Here is a 24307-nt window from a genome sequence, read left to right as displayed (position 1 = left end):
ATGCTGACTGTTCCTAATCACCTTCTTCTCTTCCAAGTGCTTAGAAATGGATTCCTTGAGGATCTGCTCCATGAGCCAGGATCAGATCCTGGGGGTCAGGGCACAACCCTCTCCCATTGGGATTGAGCCCTGAGGGCCTGCTTCTATCCCTTCCACCAGGATTGGGTCCCAGAGGCCTGGCACCACCTCCTAACCACCTTCCACACTGGAATTGGGCTCTGGGTTTGGCAACACTGCCACCAGGTGACTGATCAAGCACTCATAGCTCCCTGTGGGTCTAGAAATTTGGTAGCAGGGAAGCAGTACCATTGCTCCACCACTGCCAAATTTCTGGATATCTGAAGAGTCCCCCAGGCTGAGTCAAACAGGACCATGGGCCAGATTTGGTCCCCAAGCAAGGGGTTGAGTACCCCTGCTATATGCATCAGTTCTTGAAAAGAACCTTCAAGCAGCTGGTCCAAGCTTAGTTGTAAATATCAGCTCAAGCAAAGCAATAATTCTTCATTTCTTTGAGAGATTATTTCACAAGTGGCTTGGTTTCATTCTAATATAATTTAGCTTCATTCAGGCTCAATTTTCTTGTCCTAAAAGATTTCACATTTTTATTATACTCAGTTCCTCAATTTATGCCTGTACTTCACTTGGTCCCTCTGCTTCACCAGGTTTTTTCCCTTCAAATAATTGTAGGTGATCACTGCTCAGCCCTTGATCAAATTGACTGTTTTGATTGTTAAATCTTTTAACAATTTCTGCATTCATAACTTTAAAAAAAAAGTTCCAAAAGTTTCCTACTAATTTTTCTAGTAACAAGATGTCCATGATCTCAGTGTGCTCCCTGGTAGCCACAGAGATATTTCATTTTGCTTTGGTTCATAAGGTCTAAGCAGACTTCTATCTCATTGGCATACTGGTAAATAAGCAGCCTGGATCCTTCCCTTCATATATTCTTCATCCCAATGTCAATCCATTTAAGGGGAAAAAAATAGAAACCAACTTGATTATTACGTGTTTATTAGAATAAATAGTACAATCATAAATCATGCATTATTTTCCACAACACTCCTGCTGTGGCTTTAGGAACCACAGGATTGCATTGTAATTTGCTTACAGTACACAAAGAGTAACAACTTTTACACTCTCTAAGCCAGACATGTTTCAGAAATGACAAGTAGGGCTGTGCAAGTAGGCAGCTATTTGATCTGGCTTCAGATCCGGCCATTTCAGATGCCGGGAATCCGATCCAGAGCTCCGGACCGGGTTCCCGCTTTGATCCGGCCAAAGTGGCTCTGAAGCTTCGGAGTTGCCTCGGAGATCTGGCCATAGGGTATAATGGGGAATCAATGAAATATCTATAACTGTTTTTTGTCTGATTTGGATGAAACTTGCAGGAGTGGTAGCCTCTGCTGAGAGCATGAAGCCTGCCTAGTTTCAAGAAGATCAGTGCAGGGGCTTGGGGGGAACTGTACCCCAAATTCTTGAAAGCAAAACTCACGTCACGTGTACGTGTTACACCACAGGGGAGTGAAAACTGCAGGGGTGGTAGTCCCTGATGAGGCCACAAAGCCTGCCAAGTTTCAAGGAGATCAGTGCAGGGGTTTAGGGGGAACTGCACCTAAAGCTGCTGACAGGCAAAACTCGTGACATAGATGACCGTGTGTGTTACAGTGTAGTAGGCTAAAAACTGCAGGGGTGGAGGCCCCTGCTCAGGCCATGAAGCCTGCCAAGTTTCAAGGAGCTAAGTGCAGGGGTTTGGGGAAAACTGCACTTCAAGCTGCGGACAAGCAAAACTCGTGACATGGGTGATACTGTGTGTGTTAAGGCGCAGCAGGGTGAAAGCTGCAGGCTTGCTAGCCCCTGCTGTGGCCACAAAGACTGCCAGCTGTTGAGGAGATCAGTGCAGGGCTTCTGGTTTCTGGGGCCCTGCACCCCTAGCTGCTGACAGGCAAAACTTGTGACATGAGTGCTTGTGCAACTGACTGTCTCTGTCTTGGGGCTGTTGATTGTCTGTATTGATTCTTTCCTCTCCTTGGTCTGTGGTTTTGTAGGTGTTAATCGTTGCCAATTAACTGGTTACATTAGCTAGCAATTGTGTATTGAGCTGGTACCTGAGTGAATCATGATTGATTGGTAACTGGTAACACAGTAGCTTAGCAGCCTGGCTTGCTGTAGTTCCCCCCCCCTCCCCCCCATCCCCCCTGCCCCAAGACAGACACAGTTGCACAAGTACCCATGTCACAAGTTTTGCCTGTCAGTAGCTAGAGGTGAAGGGCCCCAGAACCCCCCTGCACCTATCTCCTTGAAGCTGGCAGGCTTCATGACCACAGCAGGGGATACCATCCCTGCAGCTTTCACCCTGCTGCACCTTAACACACACAGTGTCACCCATGTCACGAGTTTTGCTTGTCCGCAGCTTGAGGTGCAGTTTCCCCCAAACCCCTGCACTTAGGTCCTTGAAACTTGGCAGGCTTCATGGGGGCCACCACCCCTGCAGTTTTTAGCCTGCTACACCATAACACACACATGGTCATCTATGTCATGAGTTTTGCCTGTCAGAAGCTTGAGGTGCTGTTCCTCCCAAACCCCTGCACCAATCTTCTTGAAACTTGGCAGGCTTTGTGGCCTCACCAGGGGCTACCAACCCTGCAGTTTTCACCCCCATGTTGTAACACATAGATATGTCGTGAGTTTTGCTTTCAAGAATTTGGGGTGCAGTTCCCCCCAAACCCCTGCACCGATCTTCTTGAAACTTGGCAGGCTTCATGCTCTCAGCAGAGGCTACCACCCTTGGAAGTTTCATCCAAATCAGACAATAAACAACAAAGTTATAGATATTAATTATACCCTATGGCCAGATCTCCGAGGCAGCTCTGAACCTTTTCCGAAGCACTTCGGAAGCTCCAAACTGCTTCAGAAAGCCCAAAGAAGCCAGAGCTTCGATCCGGACATGCTGCTTCGGACACCTAAGTGTCCAAAGCTTCTCCAGATCTGAAGCATGGTCCGAAGCCTCACGCAGCCCTAATGACAAGTCCACTATTTTACCTGCAAAGATTTGTTTTGTTTTAGTAACTAGAAATCCAGAACAAACATTGTTAAAAAACAGTAGAGTAAGATCCTTACAATACATTAATATGCAAAGCAGTAGGTTTCTATTAGAGTGAAAAGAGCTCTATAAGGCTTTACACTGATATAAATTCTGCCTTTGGGGTGTCTATAGATAGACTTAATTTATGTTCCAAGTAGAATGCATTGGAGCAGACTCAATTAACCAAGTCTCCTCCGCTTTCTAATCAGAATGCTCCAGTGTTGCCTCACTGTCACCTGTGTTAAGCCATTTCAAAATGGCCATGGGGCACTTTATCTAACCCTTGTCAAATGAGCTTTAGATAAAGTGTCCCACAGCCATTTTGAAACATGCAGGGGCTTAATACATGTGATGGTGAGCTGTTTTAATTAGAGGAGTTGTCCAGGAACTGCTGTCATTAAAATGCCTCCCCCGCCACCTGAGTATGTGTATAGGCAGCCATGCTGTTGTGTGCTGACACAGCTGTGGGTAGTCAAACACCTTCTTAACTACCAAGCCAGCTGTAACACAATCAGTGTAATAGGTTTTTCTGGATAGAATTTTAGGGCATTTATACACACACTTTTTCATTTGGGGACGTGCCAGAGATCCGCCACTTCTGAGCAGACTCAATTAATCAAATCTGCTCTGCACACAAGCTGACACACACTGCATTGTGCCGTCTACAGTTGTATAAGCAGCACAATGCGCATCAGTGCACAGAAAATGGTGGTGGTGCGTTTTTGAACTAAAGCACCTCCAAGATGTTTTAGTTCAAAAGCGCGCCACCACCATTTTCTAAGCATTGACATGCATTTCACCGCTTATACAGTTGTGAATGTCGCAGCACCAGGCGCTTTTCAAAGTACCCAGCGGTGCAGCACCTGCATGTGTAAAATGCCCTTAGAGGCACATTATATCCACTGTAAAAGTGGGCATTACATTGAGCGTGTACGAGTGTGGAAGTTTGAATGTTGTGCGTGTGTCAGTCTGGAGTGCTGCAACATGCATTGCTTTTCCTACACAACATTACTCTGACAGAATTACAGAAATCCAATAACACAAATTAAATAGTATCCATAATATTTTTTAACACACAACTGAGGGGGAAGAAGGAGGTGTCAGTATCTTTAAGCTTTAAAACCAAAACATATTTGCTCATTATAACTCATGTTATATATGTGATAGATAAGCATGAAATAACTACTAGTTGGGGGGGGAGTATTATATATACCTGTTCTAAAATGGGGTTACATCCTGTTTTAAAATGGCTTGCTTTGGGGGAAGCTCTACTTAGGCTAAAAGCATTCCATCTACAATGCTGGCTAGCAACAGTATCTGCAAGAAGATTCTCAGCTGGTTAGAAAGCCAGAGGATAAAAAGGTATAGGAAGCCAGTACAGAATTTTTCCCCAAGCAACATTCATTGGTAGAAAAATTTAAAAATTTCACAGGATGTGCCATCTGCCTCAACCAGACATGGCATACAAACTAAGGGTCCTAACCTGGACTCACAGAGGTATTGATAAAAGGACTGCATGCCCTCATGCTCATAGCAAGTGGCCAGCATTGCTGGTTATTGGGCAAAGTTTGTTGCCCTTCTTTTAAAGCTGACCTATAAAGTATACTAATTGGACATTGTGCCCCACATTCCTTCTTTACAAGGAAGGTCACTCCCTTTCTTTATAATGAAGTCAGTCTACCCTTACTCTTATTCATTCCTGGTCTCCCCCTCCTCCCAAAGACCTCAATCATGCCCATTGCTTGTTGTATTAACATGTTTTATAAAGGACTTCTTGAGCATCTCAGAAAACATACAACTTTGGCACTCTCACTCACCTGAAGAGAACAGAGGGTATGATTAATCTTTCACCAACTGCCTATATCCCAAGGATTCACTAGGCACTGGAGTTAGCTATAGAATACCAAACAAAAAGCTGAAGGACTCTAACAATCATCTCCCCTCAGATGATCAGTTTTGACTCTGTCATATCATAGGGCTCAGCTTTTCAAAAGCAGAGATGCTCAACTTCTAGTGTTGTGGGGCCTAACCTATTGCTAGCCCTTTTAAAATCCCCTTTAAAGTTACTATGACTTTGTCCTATGGGAGCATCTAAAGATCCCAATTAAAACTGGGGCCTTACTGCCCTAGGCACTGCATAAAAACATCTATTAAAGGATCATATGTCCTCTAAAGCAAATACAAATTATAGTTCTTCAGTCACCTAGAACTTTCCAGGGCAGACATGACTTGAATTTCTTAGAGAAATAAATGACCATTTTTAATCCATCACCAAGAAGCAAAAAAAAAAAGACCACAAGCTTATTTTGCCTTCTCTTCTCACAGTATAAAGCTGTGGCCAGCAGTGGACTAATTTTATCTGAACCACAGAGTATGGGGCCATTTGTGATGTTTTGGTGAAAGTTTGACCCACATAGTGGCCAGGGGGTAGGACAAGCTGTGATGGCACCAGTGGTGTCTGTAGTACTGCAGGCCTTGTTAGAAGCAACCCACAGCTGGAGATAAGTGGTGTTAAAGAGATTCCCAGCTCCAAAACATTACTGACCCCTGCTTTAAAGAACTCAGTTGAGATACCAAAAAAAAGCACAAAAAAAGCTAAAAACATGTAGAAGACCATCTCTATAGTACAATTACACCACAGTTCAAATAGCATAGTAAGGGGGACACATGTATCTTGAACTTGGGCTTGAACTCTGAAGGCTAAATTCAGCACTGGTGAAAGCACAGATTTTGGTTTCCATCTGTGAGAGGTGGGCCTCTTGACTGCTGTACAGAATCCGGGCCCCCAGAGTCCCATAACACTTTCTTTTTCCTTTACAGGCTATTCTGTTAAATATTTTACAGAAAATGTAGCAGCCCATAAAGCATGACTAATGCGATAAATATAAAGCAGTGATATAGTGGTTCGTTATCTCTTCTAGGCACTGTGAGGAAAGAATGCTATAAAATAGGTAACCCACAGGTAACTTACTTTGGTTCAATAACCCAATTTCCTTTTAATTGCTCTTCCCAAACACCACTCACATGAATTATATAGCATAACCTTTGTTAAGCTACATCTTACACACCATTAGAAACAGATATATGGGTGTATAATCAGGTAAGATCCACCTAGTACAAGGTATCCTGGGAAAGGACAGGAATATTCTTTAGGATCAAATCTAGCAGTCATTACCCAAGCCAAACTCCTGTTGATATCAATGTGACTTTTGACCAAGGACTGGGCCCAGAGCTTGTAATAGCAGCAGAGTGTCTTCAGGGGTAGCACTGCATAACTGAATGGACCCATCCAATCACATCAGGACTGAAAGGAAACGTATGTCAGTTTCAGTCCAATGATCTCATCTCTAAACTGTTTCAAATTCAGTGAAAGGCACTGCATTTAAACACTAATGTACACTCTTTCAAGTAGTCTGGTATAACTCAGGAAGGAAAAAGAAAAGCTTTATTGAAAAGTGACCGTGATCCATTTTATTTTTAAGATCAGTACTGTAGATCTGTTCAAAGCCTTGGGCCCTGTAATTTTATAGCTGCCATGGACTTCAACAGGAGCAGGATGAGGCCCTTAAAACTTTTCCACATGTAAATAAGTGTCAGCCTTGAAGCTATCAAGCTGTTATTCCCCCTATATATTCTAGAAAAGATTTATAATAAAAGTATATCAAGATGCATTCATCCAATCCAGCCAAACTTGACCAGCTCTTCCAGAACTGATCCAGAAAGCATGTTTAAGGACTGGCTCCAGCTCTAAGTAACCAAACAGCTCCTTTATACAAAAAGAAGAGAGGGGAAAAAGGCATCAGAGCAAAAAGTCATCCCATTTCTAGGCTCACTGTGTGTAAACATCAAGTGAAAAATAATACTGCGTAGCATGAGGTTAACACACAAAGGGTAGAGAAATGCCAGATTCTTATGCACCCTTTCAAACATGTCCTTGAAAACAAATACATGCTCTAGCATACACAAACCTTATTTAAGGAAAAATGCAATTTCTACACAAATTAGAATGCAAGGGCCTGCTTTTGTATTTCTAACACTCAAGTCTAGTCAGCCTGTTGACACCAGTGCAATAACCAAGCAGGTTTCATAAGAAGGTACACTATGGCACTGACTCATCAAAAGAGTTTCAAGTATTCCCTGCCTATCAAAGTAGCCAGTACTTTATCAAAACAAGAACAGGAGTTGATCATAGCAAACAATAGACCCAACAGCATCTCAGAGCAAGAATGTAAACATTCTGATATTTCATAAGCAAACCACCTAAAAAAAACCACAAACAATATTTTCAGTATGCTTGTCATGCAAGGCGTTACATGGAGAGACTGATAACAAAAGAAGGAGCTTCCATCATGCAGCATGAAATATAGTGTAAGGCACAGAAGGGTGTGGGAGGTGTCCTTATTGGTCTTTTCTCCTAAGGAAGTTAGGAGGGTTAGCATCTTGGCAGCTTCTAACCTCACTCCACATTCTTGTATTTTGTGAACAGGTTGTATAAAACCCTTAGGGTAGATTTCAGATCCAGATTGACAACATCTGTGGAAGAAAGGGAGAAATGCTTAGATTGCCTTCACGCTGCCTTCTTATTTTCTCTGAATGAAACAAAGCATCTTCTAGTCTGTAAACTTGCAAGAATAATAAATGCAAACAGGTTGAATTTCCACAGCTGGATAAAACAATATCATTCACTTCAAGAAACCTTAGTATTACTTTAATCACGGCTATTTCTGAACTTCTCTCTGGGAAGGAAAAAAAAGTGCCACAACCCCTTCCTGACCTAAGATTTGTTACAGAAAAATCCTGTTTGAGACCTGATGACATCTCACGGAAAGTTTTTTTAATTGATTATTTTTCTAAAAAATGTCGCTAATTTGACAATTTCTAGTGAATTTCCACTAGTGATGTTCCTAGCAAGGCATTAAAATACATATTTTATATTTCATATATGGTCCTGAACCCTACCATGTAGTGATTTGCTATGCAACAAAAAATGCTTAAATTCTTTCCTTTACAATCACAAATCATCATTCAAGCTTCACAGGCTTTAAGCTTAATGCTCCTGGGCTCAGTCTTTTCCCACCTCCCACTCACAGCAGCAAGCTTCTCTGTTAGCACTTCCTGCCCTTCTGCTGCGGTAAAATACAGGAAGTGTTGACAGAGAATCACATGCCAACGGCTACAAGGTTAAGGCACAGAGAGAGAGAGCAAAGGCCTTCACAAAACAAACCCAAGCATATGAAACTGCAGATGAAAACTGGAGGCAGGGAGCAATAGAAAGATCGAAGAACATGTGAAAGAAGAATACTAACAAGGAAAGATAATGGAAAACAGCTATAGGAGCCAGTGAAATCAATATGAGTTCCAATAAAAACTCCTACAGCCTATTTGGAAGAAATATTTTCATGATAGTCTCCTTTCCACCCGATTCTTGTTTAGTATATGGTAGGTCAGAAGCCCCTTGCACTTCACTTTATTCTTTCAGTTGCCTCTCACATGTCCATTCTTTTTGTTCCTATTATCCTGGAAATTTGCCTAAAAATGAAGTTCCTTATCACTCCATCTTTCTTTTTTAGTGCCTAGATTTAGGACTATTTGAAAAGTGTAAAAATCTTGGATGAAGAACACCAAAGACTGCTCCGCTCCCTCTGAAGACTGTAATTAGCTCATTAAGCCCTAAAAAGAATATGGTTCAAGTTTCCCTGATGAAATCATGTCTGGCCTGAAAATGTCTCCCCTCAGAGTGGAAAGGAATTTTATTCTCTGTAAATATACTCTTCCTCAGCCTCAGGGATGAGAGGGCTGACAGGCTTTCAATTAGCACCACTTGAGGGGAGAGATGGAATGTGCAAACAGGCTTGTTAAAATTTAACTATTTAGCACAAGTCTCTAGATCAGGGGTAGGCAAACTGCGGCCCGGGGGCCGGATGCAGCCTGCCAGGCCATTCTATCTGGCCCGCGGGGCACCTAAAAAATTTAGAAAATTAATATTAATCTGCCCTGGGCTGCCTGTTACGCAGCCCTCGATGGCTTGCCGAAACTCAGCAAGCAGCCCTCTGCACCAAAATAATTGCTTGCTCCTGCTCTAGGCAGCCACAAATATTATTAAATTGACTTGCAGTCACTACTAGCCTCAGCTGGATTTAAACAGGCAACTTAGAAGTGAAAAGCTGAGCCTGAGGAAGCATGAACGACTGGTGCCTCCCACGACTGGGGGGGGGGGGTACCATGGTGGTGAGCGGTGACCAGCTGCTGCCGCCACCCATGGTGTCACCCGGGGGGGGGGGGGCGGAAAGAGTGGCAAGCAGCAGGCAGGGACCACCCGCAGCCATCAGCGGCTGTGTTGACAGCAAGGGGAGGGGGGTCGGCAACCGCCTGCAGAAGCAGGCAGCTTCAAAGGTGGCCAATCTCGGGGGGCACCCCCCCATCCCCCTCCCTATGTATTGCCTATGTGAGGAAGGGCATGTGTGCCTGAAAGCTTGCAGAAAAAGATATATTTTTTTTGCAATTTATTAGTTGGTCTAATAAAAGGTATCATCTCTGAACTAAGAGTTCTTGAGTTCTGCATTTTCTCTTTGTGTCTCCAACAAATTCTCTCAGCCATGGAATACCTTTCATTTTATCCTCTCTGTGACCTGCCTAATGCACAAGTGAAAAAAGCAGAAAGAAGCAGCTGAACCCCTAAAAACAAATATCCTGTTTACAGCAAAATAACTAGGCCCCATCCCTAGTAGTGCAACAGTCCCAAATGCCCTGTAAATGTATTAGTACATTTTGTGCAATGCATCTAGTTGCCTCTAGAGACAAAGTAAAATGTGGATTTCACCTTGGAGAGCAATGCTTTTGCCCAGCCACCTCCACAATTGGCAAGTCAAGGCAAATGTTTAGTGTGGGACAGGGACTTCTACAGGCAGATTTAACCTGTTGGTGCTGCTAGTCATTCTTTTAGATGCTAAAACCAAGCATTATGCTGGCAGGGCAAAATAGCTTTAAAACTGGCCTAGTGTTCAGCTAAGGATATCCTGGCATGAGGAAGTCCCCAAGCTGGCACTGGCATAGCCAGTTCTGCATCACTCAAATGGAATGCTCCAGAGGGAAGAGCACACAGTTCCCTGGTCATCTCAGCAACCACCTTTACATTGATTAGAGTCAGCTGTAAAGTTGGAAACACACCGTGATTGCTCTGCCCTCCAACAAAAGACAGAATAGCTTCCAGCAACCCTGACTGGGAGAGCACCACTGAGCTAAAGCCCTACCTCTAGGGTGCACAACACTTAAATGAATTGTTCCTGTTCTTTATCATGTCCAGTCTGCGAGATAAACGAACACTACAGTTTATCTGCCATTACTTCACAGATGAAACAACAAAGGGAAAGATTGTTTATTGAAGACAACAGCCGGTTCCCTGCCTTTAGGGATTCTGAGAATGTCAATGCCATCTCCCTTTTTTTACTGGTTTATTTCACAAGCTCCTGCACCCTAAAAAACCTCCTGTGAAGACTTGATCCATCTCCTTTCTGAGCCACTCTTAACCCAACTGCTGGGAGAGGTGGAGGCAAGCAGGTCAAAACATGTTGCTCACTCCTCTGGCTGGTGCAGTGATTTAGATTTTTAAGGTGAAAGGTAGGGGTGCACCGATAGAGATTCTGGGGGCCAATACTGATAGCCAATTTTTAAGGCGGCATATTAGCCGATACCAGTCCAATTTCTGATACAGCTTGGAGAGCTGCATGCAGCTGGTAAGTCTGTTGTGGTGGAAGGGGTGCCGGGGGGGCAAATCAAAGCCCATGTGGTGAGGGAGGGAGTGGGGCTGCACAGCCAGGACAGGGCAGGAGTAGGTGGGGGTGGCTCCCACCACTGCATGCACCCTGGGAGGACATGGGGCAGGGGGACGGTATCCCTGGATTTGCACAGGGCAGGGCAGGGTGGGCTGCAGCTGTGGGCTGGGGCCAGGCTCTTCCCAGCAGGGGCTGGGCTAGGCTGCACTGGCTCTGGGAGCGGGGCTACCGGGGGCCTGCAGCCACCCCAGAATTTTCCATTTTCCGTACCCCTTCCTCCCAGCACCTCCTCCACCCACCCAACCCAGCCCCCTCACCCACATGCCAGCAAAAGCCTGGTGCAGCCCCAACCTGCCCCACCCCACCCAAACCCAGAGCACATGCCCCCCACCATGTTCTCCCAGGCTGTGTGCAGTGGCAGGACTCCCCACCCCTCTCTGTGCCCCCCAGATAAGCCGTGGCTCTGTCCCGCACCTGCACCGCCATAGGGAGGCAGCACCTGCCCCAGCCCCACCCCCTCCCTCATCACAGGGGCCTTGATCTGTCCCCCGCTTCCACCACAACAGACTTACCAGCTGCATACAGCTCTCCAAGTTGTGGGGCTGTGCTCCTCGCCGCCTACATGCTGTGCTGTGGCTACTCACATGCACGGGCCATTTATCGGCTACATCAGGCCAATTCCTGATGCACTCAATTGTCTTTATATTGGTGCTCATCCAGTATCAGACCAATGTATCAGTGCACCTCTAGTGGAAAGGGACTATTATGATTTGTACTTGGACCTCATGTGCTAGAGAATGTTACCTTGCAATTCCTGGATAATGCCTAATATACATCTGAAACGTATACCTTTAAGAAAGAGATCTAGGTTGTAGTTGTACAGGTCTAGAGGAAAATGGAATCAGAACTCGTGGTACAGGCGATATCTTTTATTAGATAAAGTAGATTTTTGCAAAATTAATTTTTTTTTGCAAAAATCTAATTGGTCTAATAAAAGCTATCACCTCCATCTTTAAGAAAAGCACTCCATTTTTATTTAACTGTCAGACATATTATAACGCACCTTATTTATAGTTTCATTTTTTTCACTTTCAACTAACCCCTTGGTGTCCGATTTGGTTAAAACTTTATTTTCTAGATTAAAGATTACTTCAGTCAAAGATACATCACCCCTGTGTAGGTAAATAGAGACTGTGCTCAAAAACTGAGAAGCATTAAGAGAGGGACCCCAGTCCCACGCAAGGAAGAAAGCATGTCCCAAATGTTTTATTTTGTCTTTTAAGAGGAAGGCTTTGTGGTCAAAACCCAACCAATGCTATCTGATAAAATGCCAACAGAAGTAGCAATAAATCATAACCACAGTCTTAAAATAAAAATAGCCTTAAAACATTTCATTACATTTTTACAGCTTATCAGAATCCCTTTGGAAGCTAAAATGCCACTAAAGCCCACTTTGCTAACTTAGAATCAAATTCTGCCTTTAGTGGCATCTATTGTGTTTAATGCATTGAAAAGAGGACAGGAGCAGGCTTCTAATTTGTGCAGTGTTCTATACTCCCATCCCAAATAATTTTTATATCTTTCTAGGAGCAAGGGATATTATAATAGCAAACTGTACATTAGACCTATCTCTTCAGAAGGTATTCACACAAGCAAGCAACATTACAGTGCCCCATGTATGATGTGAAAATCCTAACACAAATAATTAAGGGGGATTTCAAGGGCGAGACTCTTCAGAAGGGGAAAAAGGCAACAGCTTAGTATGGCATACCTAGAAATTCCCACACAAACCCCGTGGAGCAGGAGAAACTGCAAATTTCTACTCAAAGGGACAATTATAGTGAGGGTCTGTCCTTCAGGTTTCCACAGAAGGGTAAAATGAAAGAACTGCAGCAAGCATAGTCTAAGATGCTTCTATTCCCTCCACAAAGCAGCTCTTCAAGAGTAATAGTATTTTCTCTACTAGAAATGCCAGCTTCGTATGTTATATAAGTACATAATAAATGTGAACTTCTGCCAGAATGAAAGAACGTGTATAAGTCCCACCTGACATTCCCAAGGGGGAGACAACTAGGTTAGCTAACCATGTATAAAATTATCATGCCATCCTACTTTTATCCATAAACTGAATTTAAAAAGACAATGATAGGCTTGAAGATGCACAAACCCTTGAATATGTCTCAGTCATCATGGAAAAAAAAATCTAACGTGCACTGAGTCAGAAGCCAAACCTCAGAGTCTGTTTCGGGCCTGGATGCCGAAGCAGCCACACGTGTGCTCCAGCACATGTGCTCTCAGCTCCCCCTGGTGACACCAGAGCGGAGTGGAGTGGTCTCACTGACAGATGCCGAAGCATCGATTAGGTAAGCCAGGGAGAATGAGGGGGAGAGGTGAAGAACTGTAGGGGCTCAGGAAGGGTTTTTTTTCACCCTTCCATCTCCATATAGCTGAGCCAGGTGGGAGCCACACTCCTGAGCTGTGCAAACAAGCTGGGCAAACAGGTGTGCTCTTTAGGGGCGCGCCAGAGTTTGCACAGGAGTTTGCGCAGGAAGACGCACAGAAAGGGCCTGAACGCCAAGAGTCAGCAGCTTCAGATACAGACATCAGGTGAGTGAATGAGTGAGGTAAGTAAGGGGGTGGTGACACGAAGCACAGCCAGGGATCCTGCCCTGCTGCTGTTGCCTCAGCCTCAGAGCTCCTGTGAGGCCTCTGCCCAGACAGGGCCCTTGGCTGGGTCAGCAGTGCCCTGCCCCCCAGTCTGTGGGGGTTGCCTGCTGGAACCTCTGGGGCCTGAGAGCAGTGTGGAGGCCGGAGGTCCCCTCACCTGTCCCACATGCACCCAGATTGAGGCTTTGGAGGGACAGCTGAGGGAACTCCAGGCTGAGGTGAGCAGGCTGCAAGGGATCAGGGCTGCAGAGGATGAAATTGATGGGTACTTTCATTCTCTGCAGGACCTGACACCTAGTACACAGACACCACGAGAGGGTCCCAAGGCAGCTGTATGGAAAACAGTCACCTCCAAAGCCAGACAGCATGCAGCTATGGCTGCTTCCGCAACACAACTGGGGAACAGATACAAAGCCCTGGCAGCACTGAAGGATGATGCAGCAGGGGAAGGCATCTGCATCAACCATGCAGGCTGAGCGACAACCAGGCACCCGAAGATGAGACGCTGGTCATCGTGGTGGGCGGCTCCCTCCTGAGAGGCATGGAGGGGCTTATTTGTCTACAGGATCCCATGGCACGGGAGGTTTACTGCCTGCCTGGTGCCAGGATCTGAGACATCACTGTGAAGATTCCCAACCTCATCCGGCCCTCTGATTACTGTCCCATAGTCCTCATCCATGTGGGCACGAATGATGCGGCCAGGAGTAGTCTGGACCACATCATGAGTAACTACAAGGCTCTGGGGGCCAGGCTTAGGAAGTCGGGTGCACAGATGGCCTTCTCATCAATCCTCCCAGTCAGCAGTCACCGTCAACACCAAGACGCCTGCATTACAGAGGTCGACCTGTGAGTTGGTGCCATCATGAGGATTTTGGCTTCTACAACCACAATCCGCACTTCCATGAGAGGTATCCTGGGACAAGATGGTCTTCATCTGTCTTCTAAAGATAAGAGTCTGTTCTCTTACAGGTTGTCTGATCTCCTTTGAACAGCTTTAAACTAAGTTGGTTGGGGGACGGGGATGCAGTGGACAACAAGAACCTATGTTCTGCACTGGTCCGGTCCTGTAGGGAGCATACCAGGAAAGCCAAGGCTGCAACTGAACTCCAACTAGCTTTGAGCATCAAGGACAATAAAAAGTCCTTTTTCAGATATGTGGGGAGCCGGAGGAAAAGCAGGGGCAACACTGGACCCCTGCTGAACCAGATGGGGCAACTGACAATTGACGCTCAGGAAAAAGCCAACCAATTAAATAGGTACTTTGCGTCGGTCTTTCATCAGTCCCGTGGAACGCTCATGCCCGCTACGGGACAGGGAAGTCCGGGTGAGGGTGATCCCCTGCCCTCCATTAATGCTGACTTCATGAAGGAACATCTTGAGAAGCTGGATACCTTCACGTCAGCCGGCCCTGACAATCTTCACCCCAGGGTACTCAAGGAGCTGGCGAGCATCATAGCCCAGCCTCTAGCACGGATCTTTGAAAACTCTTGGTGCTCTGGTGTAGTGCCCGAAGACTGGAACAAGGCCAATGTGGTGCCTATCTTCAAGAAAGGGAGGAAAGTGGATCCGGCTAACTATAGGCCCATTAACCTGACTTCTATTCCGGGGAAGATCTTAGAAAAGTTTATTAAAGAGGCTGGCTGACGCCAACATCTTAAGGGATAGCCAGCACGGGTTTGTTGCGGGTAGGTCTTGCTTGACCAATCTCATTTAGAATTCATTTAGAATCTCATAATAGAATTCACCATAAGACGTCGAGTGGGTAAGGTAACTAGTAGGGTGAAAGTGCTAGATTTTAGGAAAGCTGATTTCAATGAACTCAGGTGATTAGTCAAGGACGCACTGCAGAGTAGGAGTTTTGAAGTGATGGGAGCCCAAGAAGGGTGGCTGTGCCTTAAGGAAACGATCCTTCGGGCACAAAGCAAGACGATCCCCGAGCGAGGCAAAAGGGGGAAAGGGGCCAGGAGGCTTCCCTGGCTGACCAGAGAAATCCAGGGCAGCCTAAGGGACAAAAGGGGAGCGCATAAAAAGTGGAAACAGGGAGAGATCACCAAAGATGAATATACCTCCTCTGCTTGTGCTTGTAGGGAGGCAGTTAGACAGGCCAAAGCTACCGTGGAGCTGAGGATGGCAACCCAAGTAAAAGACAACAAGAAATTGTTTTTTAGATATATTGGGAGTAAAAGGAAGGCCCAGGGAGGAATAGGACCCCTGCTAAATGGGCAGAAACAATTGGTGACAAACAGAGGGGACAAGGCTGAACTCCTCAACGAGTTCTTTGGCTCAGTGTTCCTAAGTGAGGGGCATGACAAGTCTCTCACTGGGGTTGTAGAGAGACAGCAGCAAGGTGCCAGACTGCCATGCGTAGACCCTGAGATGGTACAGAGTCATTTGGAAGAACTGGATGCCTTTAAGTCTGCAGGCCCGGATGAGCTCCATCCAAGGGTGCTGAAGGCACTGGCCGACATCATTGCAGAGCCACTGGCTGGAATATTTGAAAGCTCGTGGCACACGGGCCAAGTCCCAGAGGACTGGAAAAGGGCCAACATGGTCCCCATTTTCAAAAAGGGGAGGAAGGAGGACCCGGGCAACTATAGGTCAGTCAGTCTCACCTCCATCCTTGGCAAAGTCTTTGAAAAAATTATCAAGGCTCACATTTGTGAGAGCCCGGCAGGACAAATTATGCTGAGGGGATACCAGCACGGGTTCGTGGCAGGCAGATTGTGCCTGACCAATCTAGTTTCTTTTTATGACCAGGTTATGAAATGCCTGGACACAGGAGGAGGGGTGGATGTCGTATACTTACACTTCAGGAAGGCCTTCGACACGGTATCCCACCCCATACTGGTGAACAAGTTAAGAGGCTGTGACTTGGATGACTACACAGTCCGGTGGGTGGCAAATTGGCTGGAGGGTCGCACCCAGAGAGTCGTGGTGGATGGGTCGGTTTTGACCTGGAAGGGTGTGGGCAGTGGGGTCCCGCAGGGTTCGGTCCTTGGACCGATACTCTTTAATGTCTTCATCAGTGACTTGGACGAGGGAGTGAAATGTACTCTGTCCAAGTTTGCAGATGACACAAAGCTATGGGGAGATGTGGACACACCGGAGGGCAGGGAACAGCTGCAAGCAGACCTGGACAGGTTGGACAAGTGGGCAGAAAACAACAGAATGTAGTTCAACAAGGAGAAATGCAAAGTGCTGCACCTAGGGAGGAAAAATGTCCAGCACACCTACAGCCTAGGAAATGACCTGCTGGGTGGCACGGAAGTGGAAAGGGATCTTGGAGTCCTAGTGGACTCCAAGATGAACATGAGTCGGCAGTGTGACGAAGCCATCAAAAAAGCCAATGGCACTTTATCGTGCATCAGCAGATGCATGACGAATAAGTCCAAGGAGGTGATACTCCCCCTCTATCGGGCGCTGGTCAGACCGCAGTTGGAGTACTGCGTGCAATTCTGGGCGCCGCACTTCAAGAAGGATGCGGATAACCTGGAGAGGGTCCAGAGAAGGGCCACTCGTATGGTCAAGGGCCTACAGACCAAGCCCTACGAGGAGAGACTAGAGAAACTGGATCTTTTCAGCCTCCGCAAGAGAAGGTTGAGAGGCGACCTTGTGGCTGCCTATAAGTTCATCACGAGGGCACAGAAGGGAATTGGTGAGTATTTATTCACCAAGGCGCCCCCGGGGGTTACAAGAAATAATGGCCACAAACTAGCAGAAAGCAGATTTGGATTGGACATTAGGAAGAACTTCTTCACAGTTAGAGTGGCCAGGGTCTGGAACGGGCTCCCAAGGGAGGTGGTGCTCTCCCCTACCCTGGGGGTCTTCAAGAGGAGGTTAGATGAGTATCTAGCTGGGGTCATCTAGACCCAGCACTCTTTCCTGCTTATGCAGGGGGTCGGACTCGATGATCTATTGAGGTCCCTTCCGACCCTAACATCTATGAATCTATGAATCTATTTCCTTCTACAACCAGGTGACCTATCACCTGGACAAGGGAGAAGAGATTGATGTCATATATTTTGACTTCAAAAAAGCCTTCGATCTGGTTTCCCATGATCACCTCTTGGAGAAATGGCCAATTGTCGCCTTGGGTCCTCCACGATCCACTGGCTGGAAAATTGGCTCCATGGTCGGACCCAGAGGGTAGTAATTGATGGAAGTCACTCATCATGGTGTCCTGTGACCAGTGGGGTCCCCCAAGGCTCTGTCCTTGGACCCATACTGTTCAACATCTTCATTAATGATGTGGACACTGGAGTCAGAAGTGGACTGGCCAAGTTCGCCGATGACACCAAACTTTGGGGCAAAGCATCCACACCAGAAGACAGGCGGGTGATCCAGGCTGACCTGGACAGGCTCAGCAAGTGGGTGGACGAGAATCTGATGGTGTTCAACGCCGATAAATGCAAGGTTCTCCACCTTGGGAAGAAAAACCCGCAGCATCCTTATAGGCTCGGCAGTGCTATGTTGGCTAGCACTATGCAAGAAAGAGACTTGGGGGTCATCATTGACCACAAGATGAACATGAGCCTGCGGTGCGATGCTGCGGGTAGTAAAGCGACCAAAACACTGGCTTGCATCCATAGATGCTTCTCAAGCAAATACCGGGACATCATTCTCCCCTTTTACTCGGCCTTAGTGAGGCCGCAGCTGGAGTACTGCGTCCAGTTTTGGGCTCCACAATTCAAAAAGGATGTGGAGAAGCTTGAGAGAGTCCAGAGAAGAGCCACGCACATGATCAGAGGTCAGGGAAGCAGACCCTACGATGACAGGCTGAGAGCCCTGGGGCTCTTTAGCCTGGAAAAGCTCAGGCTCAGGGGTGATCTGATGGCCACCTATAAGTTTATCAGGGGTGACCACCAGTATCTGGGGGAACGTTTGTTCACCAGAGTGCCCCAAGGGATGACGACTAGGTCGAATGGTCATAAACTACTGCAAGACCGTTTCAGGCTGGACATAAGGAAGAATTTCTTTACTGTCCGAGCCCCCAAGGTCTGGAACAGCCTGCCACCGGAGGTGGTTCAAGCGCCTACATCGAACACCTTCAAGAGCAAACTGGATGCTTATCTTGCTGGGATCTTATGACCCCAGCTGACTTCCTGCCCTTTGGGCAGGGGGCTGGACTCGATGATATTCCGAGGTCCCTTCCAGCCCTAATGTCTATGAAATCTATGAACCATAAGCCATGCAATGGATCAGCCCAGGTAAGCACTAAGGGGCCTGATAGACATCAGGACAAGGGGGTACCAAGGGCACCCACTGGGGGGCTTAAATGTCTCTACAGTAATGCTAGGAGCATGGGGAACAAACAGGAGGAACTTGCATTCCTGCTTGCAAACAACAACTTTGACCTGGCTGGGTTAACTGAAATCTGGTGGGACCCTACTCACGACGGGGTGGTGGGCAATGAAAGTTATAGGTTGCACAGACAGGATAGAGTGGGGGGAAAAAGTGGGGGGGTGGGTGTTGCTTTCTATGTTAAGGAGCAATAACATCTATAATCAAGACGGGATCAGAGGAAGGCCAAACTGAGGTACTGCGGGTTAAGATACAAGGGGGTCGAAGAGAAAGGGACTTGGTACTGGGGGTCTACTATAGACTGCCACACCAGGAGGATGAGCTACACCTGGAATTCTCCAGGCAGCTCTTAGAGGTCAAGAGATATCATTGTTATGGGTGACCTAAACTACCCCAACATCTGCTGGGAGGATCAGTCAGCCAGAACTAATAGCTCATGTAAGTTATTAACCTGAATACAGGACCTCCCCCTGATGCAGAAGGTATACGATCCCACTACAGGTAACACCTTGCTGGACTTGGTGCTAGCTACGGGGAAAGACCTGGTCGGGGATCTGCAGGTACAAGGCAACCTAGGGGATAGTGACCATCAACTGACTGAACTCACTATTTGGCAAAGGGTGGGAAAAATAACCAGCAGGGCAGAAGTGCTACACTCCAGAAAAGCTAACTTCAGGGTGCTTAGAAGATTGGTTAGTGGTGCATTAAAGCTCAAAAGTATTGACAAAATGGGGGTCCAGGAAAGGTGGATTTTTCAAGGAAGCAATCCTACTGTGTAGAAAGGGGGACAAAGGGGCTAAGAAAGCCTCCTGGCTCCGCAGGCAAATCCAGGAAAGCCTAAGGGCAAAAAAAGGAGTATACAAGCTGTGGAGGCAGGAAGTAGCTACCAAGGAGGAGTATACCTCCTTGGCTCACACTTGCAGGTAATCAGGAAGGCAAAAGCAGCATTAGAACTCGGGCTAGCAACAAAAATTAAGGACAACAAAAAGTCCTTCAGGAATATAGGGAGCAAAAAGAAGGCGCAGGGCAGCATAGGACCCCTACATGATAAACAAGGGCAGCTAGTGACAGATAGGAGACACAAAGCAGAGCTCTTCAATGAGTTTTTTGCCTCTGTATTCTTGAACTCTGATCTAGACAAAGCTCCAAAATGCATTACAGACAGAAGCAGAAGAAACACCAGCCCACCAACTGTCAGCGCTGATTTAGTAAAGAGACACTTGGAGGGGCTGGATGTGTTTAAATCAGCACGACCGGATGACCTCCACCTAAGGGTGCTGAAAGAATTAGCCAGTGTCATAACAGAGCCACTGGCACAACTGTTTGAGCACTTGTGGTGCTCAGATGAGGTCCCTGAGGACTCGAAAAGGATCAATGTAGTCCCTGTTTTCAAGAAGAGGAAGAAAGAGGATCCAGGTAACTATAGACCAGTTAGTCTCACCTCTATCCTTGGGAAAACCCTTGAAAAATTATCAAGGATCACATCTGTAGGAGTCCAGCGGGTAATATAACACTGAAGGGCAACCAGCACAGGTTCACAGCAGGTAGATCTTGCCTGACTAACATTGTTTCTTTCTGTGACCAGGTCACTAAAAGCTTAGATGCAGGTGTCGAGGTAGATGTCATCTACTTGGACTTTAAAAAAGCCTTTGAAACAGTATCCCATCCTATTATTATAAACAAACTGAACAGCTGTGCCATAGACGATTACACAATCATGTGGGTGGCAAATTGGCTTAATGGTCGTACTTAGAGAGCGGTGGCGGATGGGTCGGTATTGACCTGGAAAGTTGTGGGCAGTGGGGTCCCCCAAGGCTCAGTTCTTAGGATGGTGCTGTTCAATATCTTCATCAGCAACCTGAATGAGGGTGTGGAACGCACACTGTTCAAGTGCACAGATGACACCAAACTTTGGGGTAAATCGTCCACACCTGAGGACTGGAGGGCGATCCAGGATGACCTTGACAGGCTCAGGAAACGCGCGAACGAGAACCTCATGGTGTTTAACACTGAAAAATGCAAGGTTCTCCACCTTGGGATGGAAAACCTGCAGCATCCTTATAGGCTTGGCAGTGCTATGCTGCCTAGCACTACGGATGAAAGGGACTTGGGGGTCATGATTGACCACAAGATGAACATGAGTCTTCAGTGTGATGCTGTGGCTAGTAAAGTGAGCAAAATGCTGGCTTGCATCTATAGATGCTTCTCAAACAAATCCCAGGATGTCATTCTCCCATTGTACTCGGCCTTGTTGAGGACACAACTGGAGTACTGCATCCAGTTTTGGGTTCCACAATTCAAAAAGATGTGGAGAAGCTTGAGAGAGTCCAAAGGAGAGCCACGCGCATGATCAGAGGTCAGGAAAACAGACCTTACGACAACAGGCTGAGAGCTATGGGATTCTTCAGCCTGGAAAAGCGTAGGCTCAGGGGTGATCTCGTGGCCGCCTATAAGTTTATCAGGGGTGCTCACCAGAATCTGGGGGAACATCTGTTCACCAGAGCACCCCAGGAGATGTCAAGGTCAAACAGTCACAAACTCCTTCATGACCATTTCAGGCTGGACATAAGGAAGAACTTCTTTACTGACCAAGCCCCCAATGTCTGGAATAGACTGCCACCAGATGTGGTTCAAGCACCTATTTTGAATGCCTTCAAGAGAAAATTGGATGTTTATCTTGCTGGGATCCTATGACCCCTGCTGACTTCTTGTCCCTGGGACAGGGGGCTGGACTCAATGATCTTGCGAGGTCCCTTCCAGCCCTAATGTCTACGAAATCTATGAAGTCTATGAATCCAAGCGGGCCTGGACAGGTTAGAGAAGTGGGCAGAGAACAACAGGATGCGGTTCAAGAAGGACAAGTGCAAGGTGCTGCACCTAGGGAAAGGGAGTCACCAGCATACCTCTATAGGGTGGGGGATGACCTTTCTCCCCCCCTATAGGGTAGGGGATGACAGCATAGTGGCAGAGAGATCTTGGAGTCATTGTCAACTCCACGATGAATAGGAGTCGTCAATGTGACAAAACAATTAGCAGAGCTAACCATAACTTTGTTATGCATTAGTAGGTACATCATGAACAGGTCCAGGGAAGTGATGCTCCCCCTCTATGCGGCACTGGTCAGGCCACAGCTAGAGTACTGCATCCAATTCTGTGTACCACAATTCAAGAAGGATGTGGACAACCTTCAGAGGGTCCAGAGGAGGGCCACGCATATGGTTAGAGGCCTGCAGGGAAGGCCTTATGAGGAAAGGCTGGGGAACCTGGACCTTTTCAGCCTCCGCAAGAGAAGGCTGAGGGGGGATCTTGTGACAGTATATAAATTAACTGCAGGGGCAGCAGGGAATAGGTGATGCTCTGTTTACCAGAGCACTGCTTGGAATAACCAGAAACAATGGCCACAAGCTGATGGAGAGTAGGTTTAGGTGGAACATCAGAAAGAACTTCTTCATGGTTAGGGTTGCCAGAATCTGGAACAGAATTCCAAGGGAGATGGTGCTCTCCCTACCTTGGGGGTCTTCAAGAGGAGACTGGACAAGCACCTAGCTGGGGTCACATGATGCCAGCACTTTTTCCTGCCAGTGGCAGGGAGTCGGACTCGATGATCCTTTGAGGTCCCTTCCAACCCTAGCATCTACAACGGCCATAGTAAGGTTTTGAATAGTTTTCCTCCATTAGCAATTGGACTGACCTGGTCTATTCTTAGAACATGTTTACCCCCTTTCCATTCTGTCTCTGATGCTATTGCTGCTGCTGTTCCTACTTAACTCACAATCTTCTGCAGTTTTCATATTCTAATACATACATAAACCATCTCCAATGCATGAAATGTCTTTCCAATTTTAGCCTTCCAAGATAGAATCTTCACCTTCATTCAGATCTTTATTTAAGTTGCATTTTTATCATAATGCCTACAAGCAGCAAATCAATCAATCATCTATCATCATCATAAAAACACAATTGAGCCATTGAGATGGACACAGACTCAGTGTACCAATGAGATGCTATTCTCTCTTGTCCTTCCTGGCTCATTTCTTCTCTACTATTTCTTACGCTCATTATATCTCATTTAAAAGTTAGCCTGTAAGCTACCTGGAGTTTCTTTGTCTTTCTATTTGCTCTGTGTAAGCATCTAACAAGTTTTTGGCACAACAATAGTAAGGTATATTTACTCTTTTTTTTAGTCTATCAGGATGCCATGCAAACTACTGCATGTTGCTCCATTAACTGGTTTCACCATTCAGAGGTTCAACTGCTAAATGCCAGAGGTCAATTCAGACTTCATTTTCATTCAGGGCTTAGCCTAGGACCTGCAGAAGTCACTGGGAGGTTCTGTCACTGACTTCCATGAGAACAATTTTTTTTACCCAGCGTATTAACCCTCTGATCAGATTGTTAACAAATGGAACAATTAGTACTAATTATAATGACAGTTTACATGGATAGAGAACATTTTCAGCTAGAAATGGGACTACGACCAGCAACGGATCTAATGTATGCTGCTGAACAACTCCCAGATTATGCTATCCCCTTACCAAAAACCTGGGGTGGACATGAAACTGCAAACCTATTCCCTGTATCATTCATATCAAGAAATGTCCAGATATGGGCAAGGACCCTTTGGTAAAATATATGCCCATAACTATACTACTTTTTGATGTAACTCTATGAACTTAAAAAGAGCCACACTCAAGATCTCACTGCCAATATAGATATATGTTCAGAAGCATACTATGTGGAGTGTATATTACCTTCAGGACGAGCTTTTGGTTTCTTGAGTCCTCCATCTTGCATCAGCTCAAAAGCGAAGGAAACATTATGAACCTGAAAAGGAAATATTCATTTAGATTCCCACATGTCACCAAATCAATAAAACAAACAAGTTATTTTCTTTTCCCTTCTCTTGAGATGCAAAACACAACTCTGGCATGTATTTTGTTTTAAAAATCAATAAGCTCTATTTATGTGTGTGTCAGAAAATACCTGTTACAGGGTTTCTAAACCAAATTACTTACAAATGAAAGATGATATCACTGTAGGTTAGGTGCTCAATGCAGCGGGAAAGGAAATCATTGAAGATTTCCAATTTTTTATGTAAAGGGTCAAAAATGAGATATGGGTGCTGACTGAGGGAAAACCCTGTAAAAGCTTAGCAGAACAATGAACAATGGACAATGGTGTGCCTTGAGATGTTGCAGCCTCTGTAAGAGAGAAGTTGAACATCTGCATTTCTGACAAGCTCTTCCTGCCTGTATGCTTAAGACAAGTAATAGTATTTCATAATAGTGTTTCAATCTCCAAGGAAATGGATCACCTCCCCTCCTAGCACTTAAGAACTGAACAGGAGTTAGCAGAAAACTGATGACAGAATGAGGTGTTTTTATGGTAGGAAGGGTGTGGAGGAGTGAGCGCAGGCGCAACGGGAAAAAACGGAGAGTGCCGCTTCCAGAGCCATTACCTTATTAGGATAGAAGCTCTGAGAGGG

The 24307-nt window shown here is 46.1% G+C and overlaps 1 protein-coding gene across 2 annotated transcripts in view; it reads right to left on the bottom strand.

Moving 5' to 3' along the window:
• PARVB (parvin beta) overlaps positions 1-24307 on the bottom strand; it is a 132203-nt gene that overhangs the window by 11474 nt on the left and 96422 nt on the right. The window contains exons 12-13 of one of the 2 annotated variants that reach the window (XM_006263622.4): positions 23574-23646; positions 995-7615 (exon numbers count right to left, since the gene is read on the bottom strand). In XM_006263622.4, the coding sequence (XP_006263684.1) occupies positions 7539-7615; positions 23574-23646 (150 nt within the window). In that variant the 3' untranslated portion in view covers positions 995-7538. Of the gene's footprint in view, positions 1-994; positions 7616-23573; positions 23647-24307 lie in introns of those variants that run through there. The other variant, XM_059726646.1, reaches the window with a different exon arrangement.

Source organism: Alligator mississippiensis, chromosome 4 (genome assembly GCF_030867095.1).
Source record: "Alligator mississippiensis isolate rAllMis1 chromosome 4, rAllMis1, whole genome shotgun sequence".
Classification (NCBI taxonomy): domain Eukaryota; kingdom Metazoa; phylum Chordata; order Crocodylia; family Alligatoridae; genus Alligator; species Alligator mississippiensis.
This window is presented reverse-complemented; position numbering and strand designations above follow the sequence as displayed.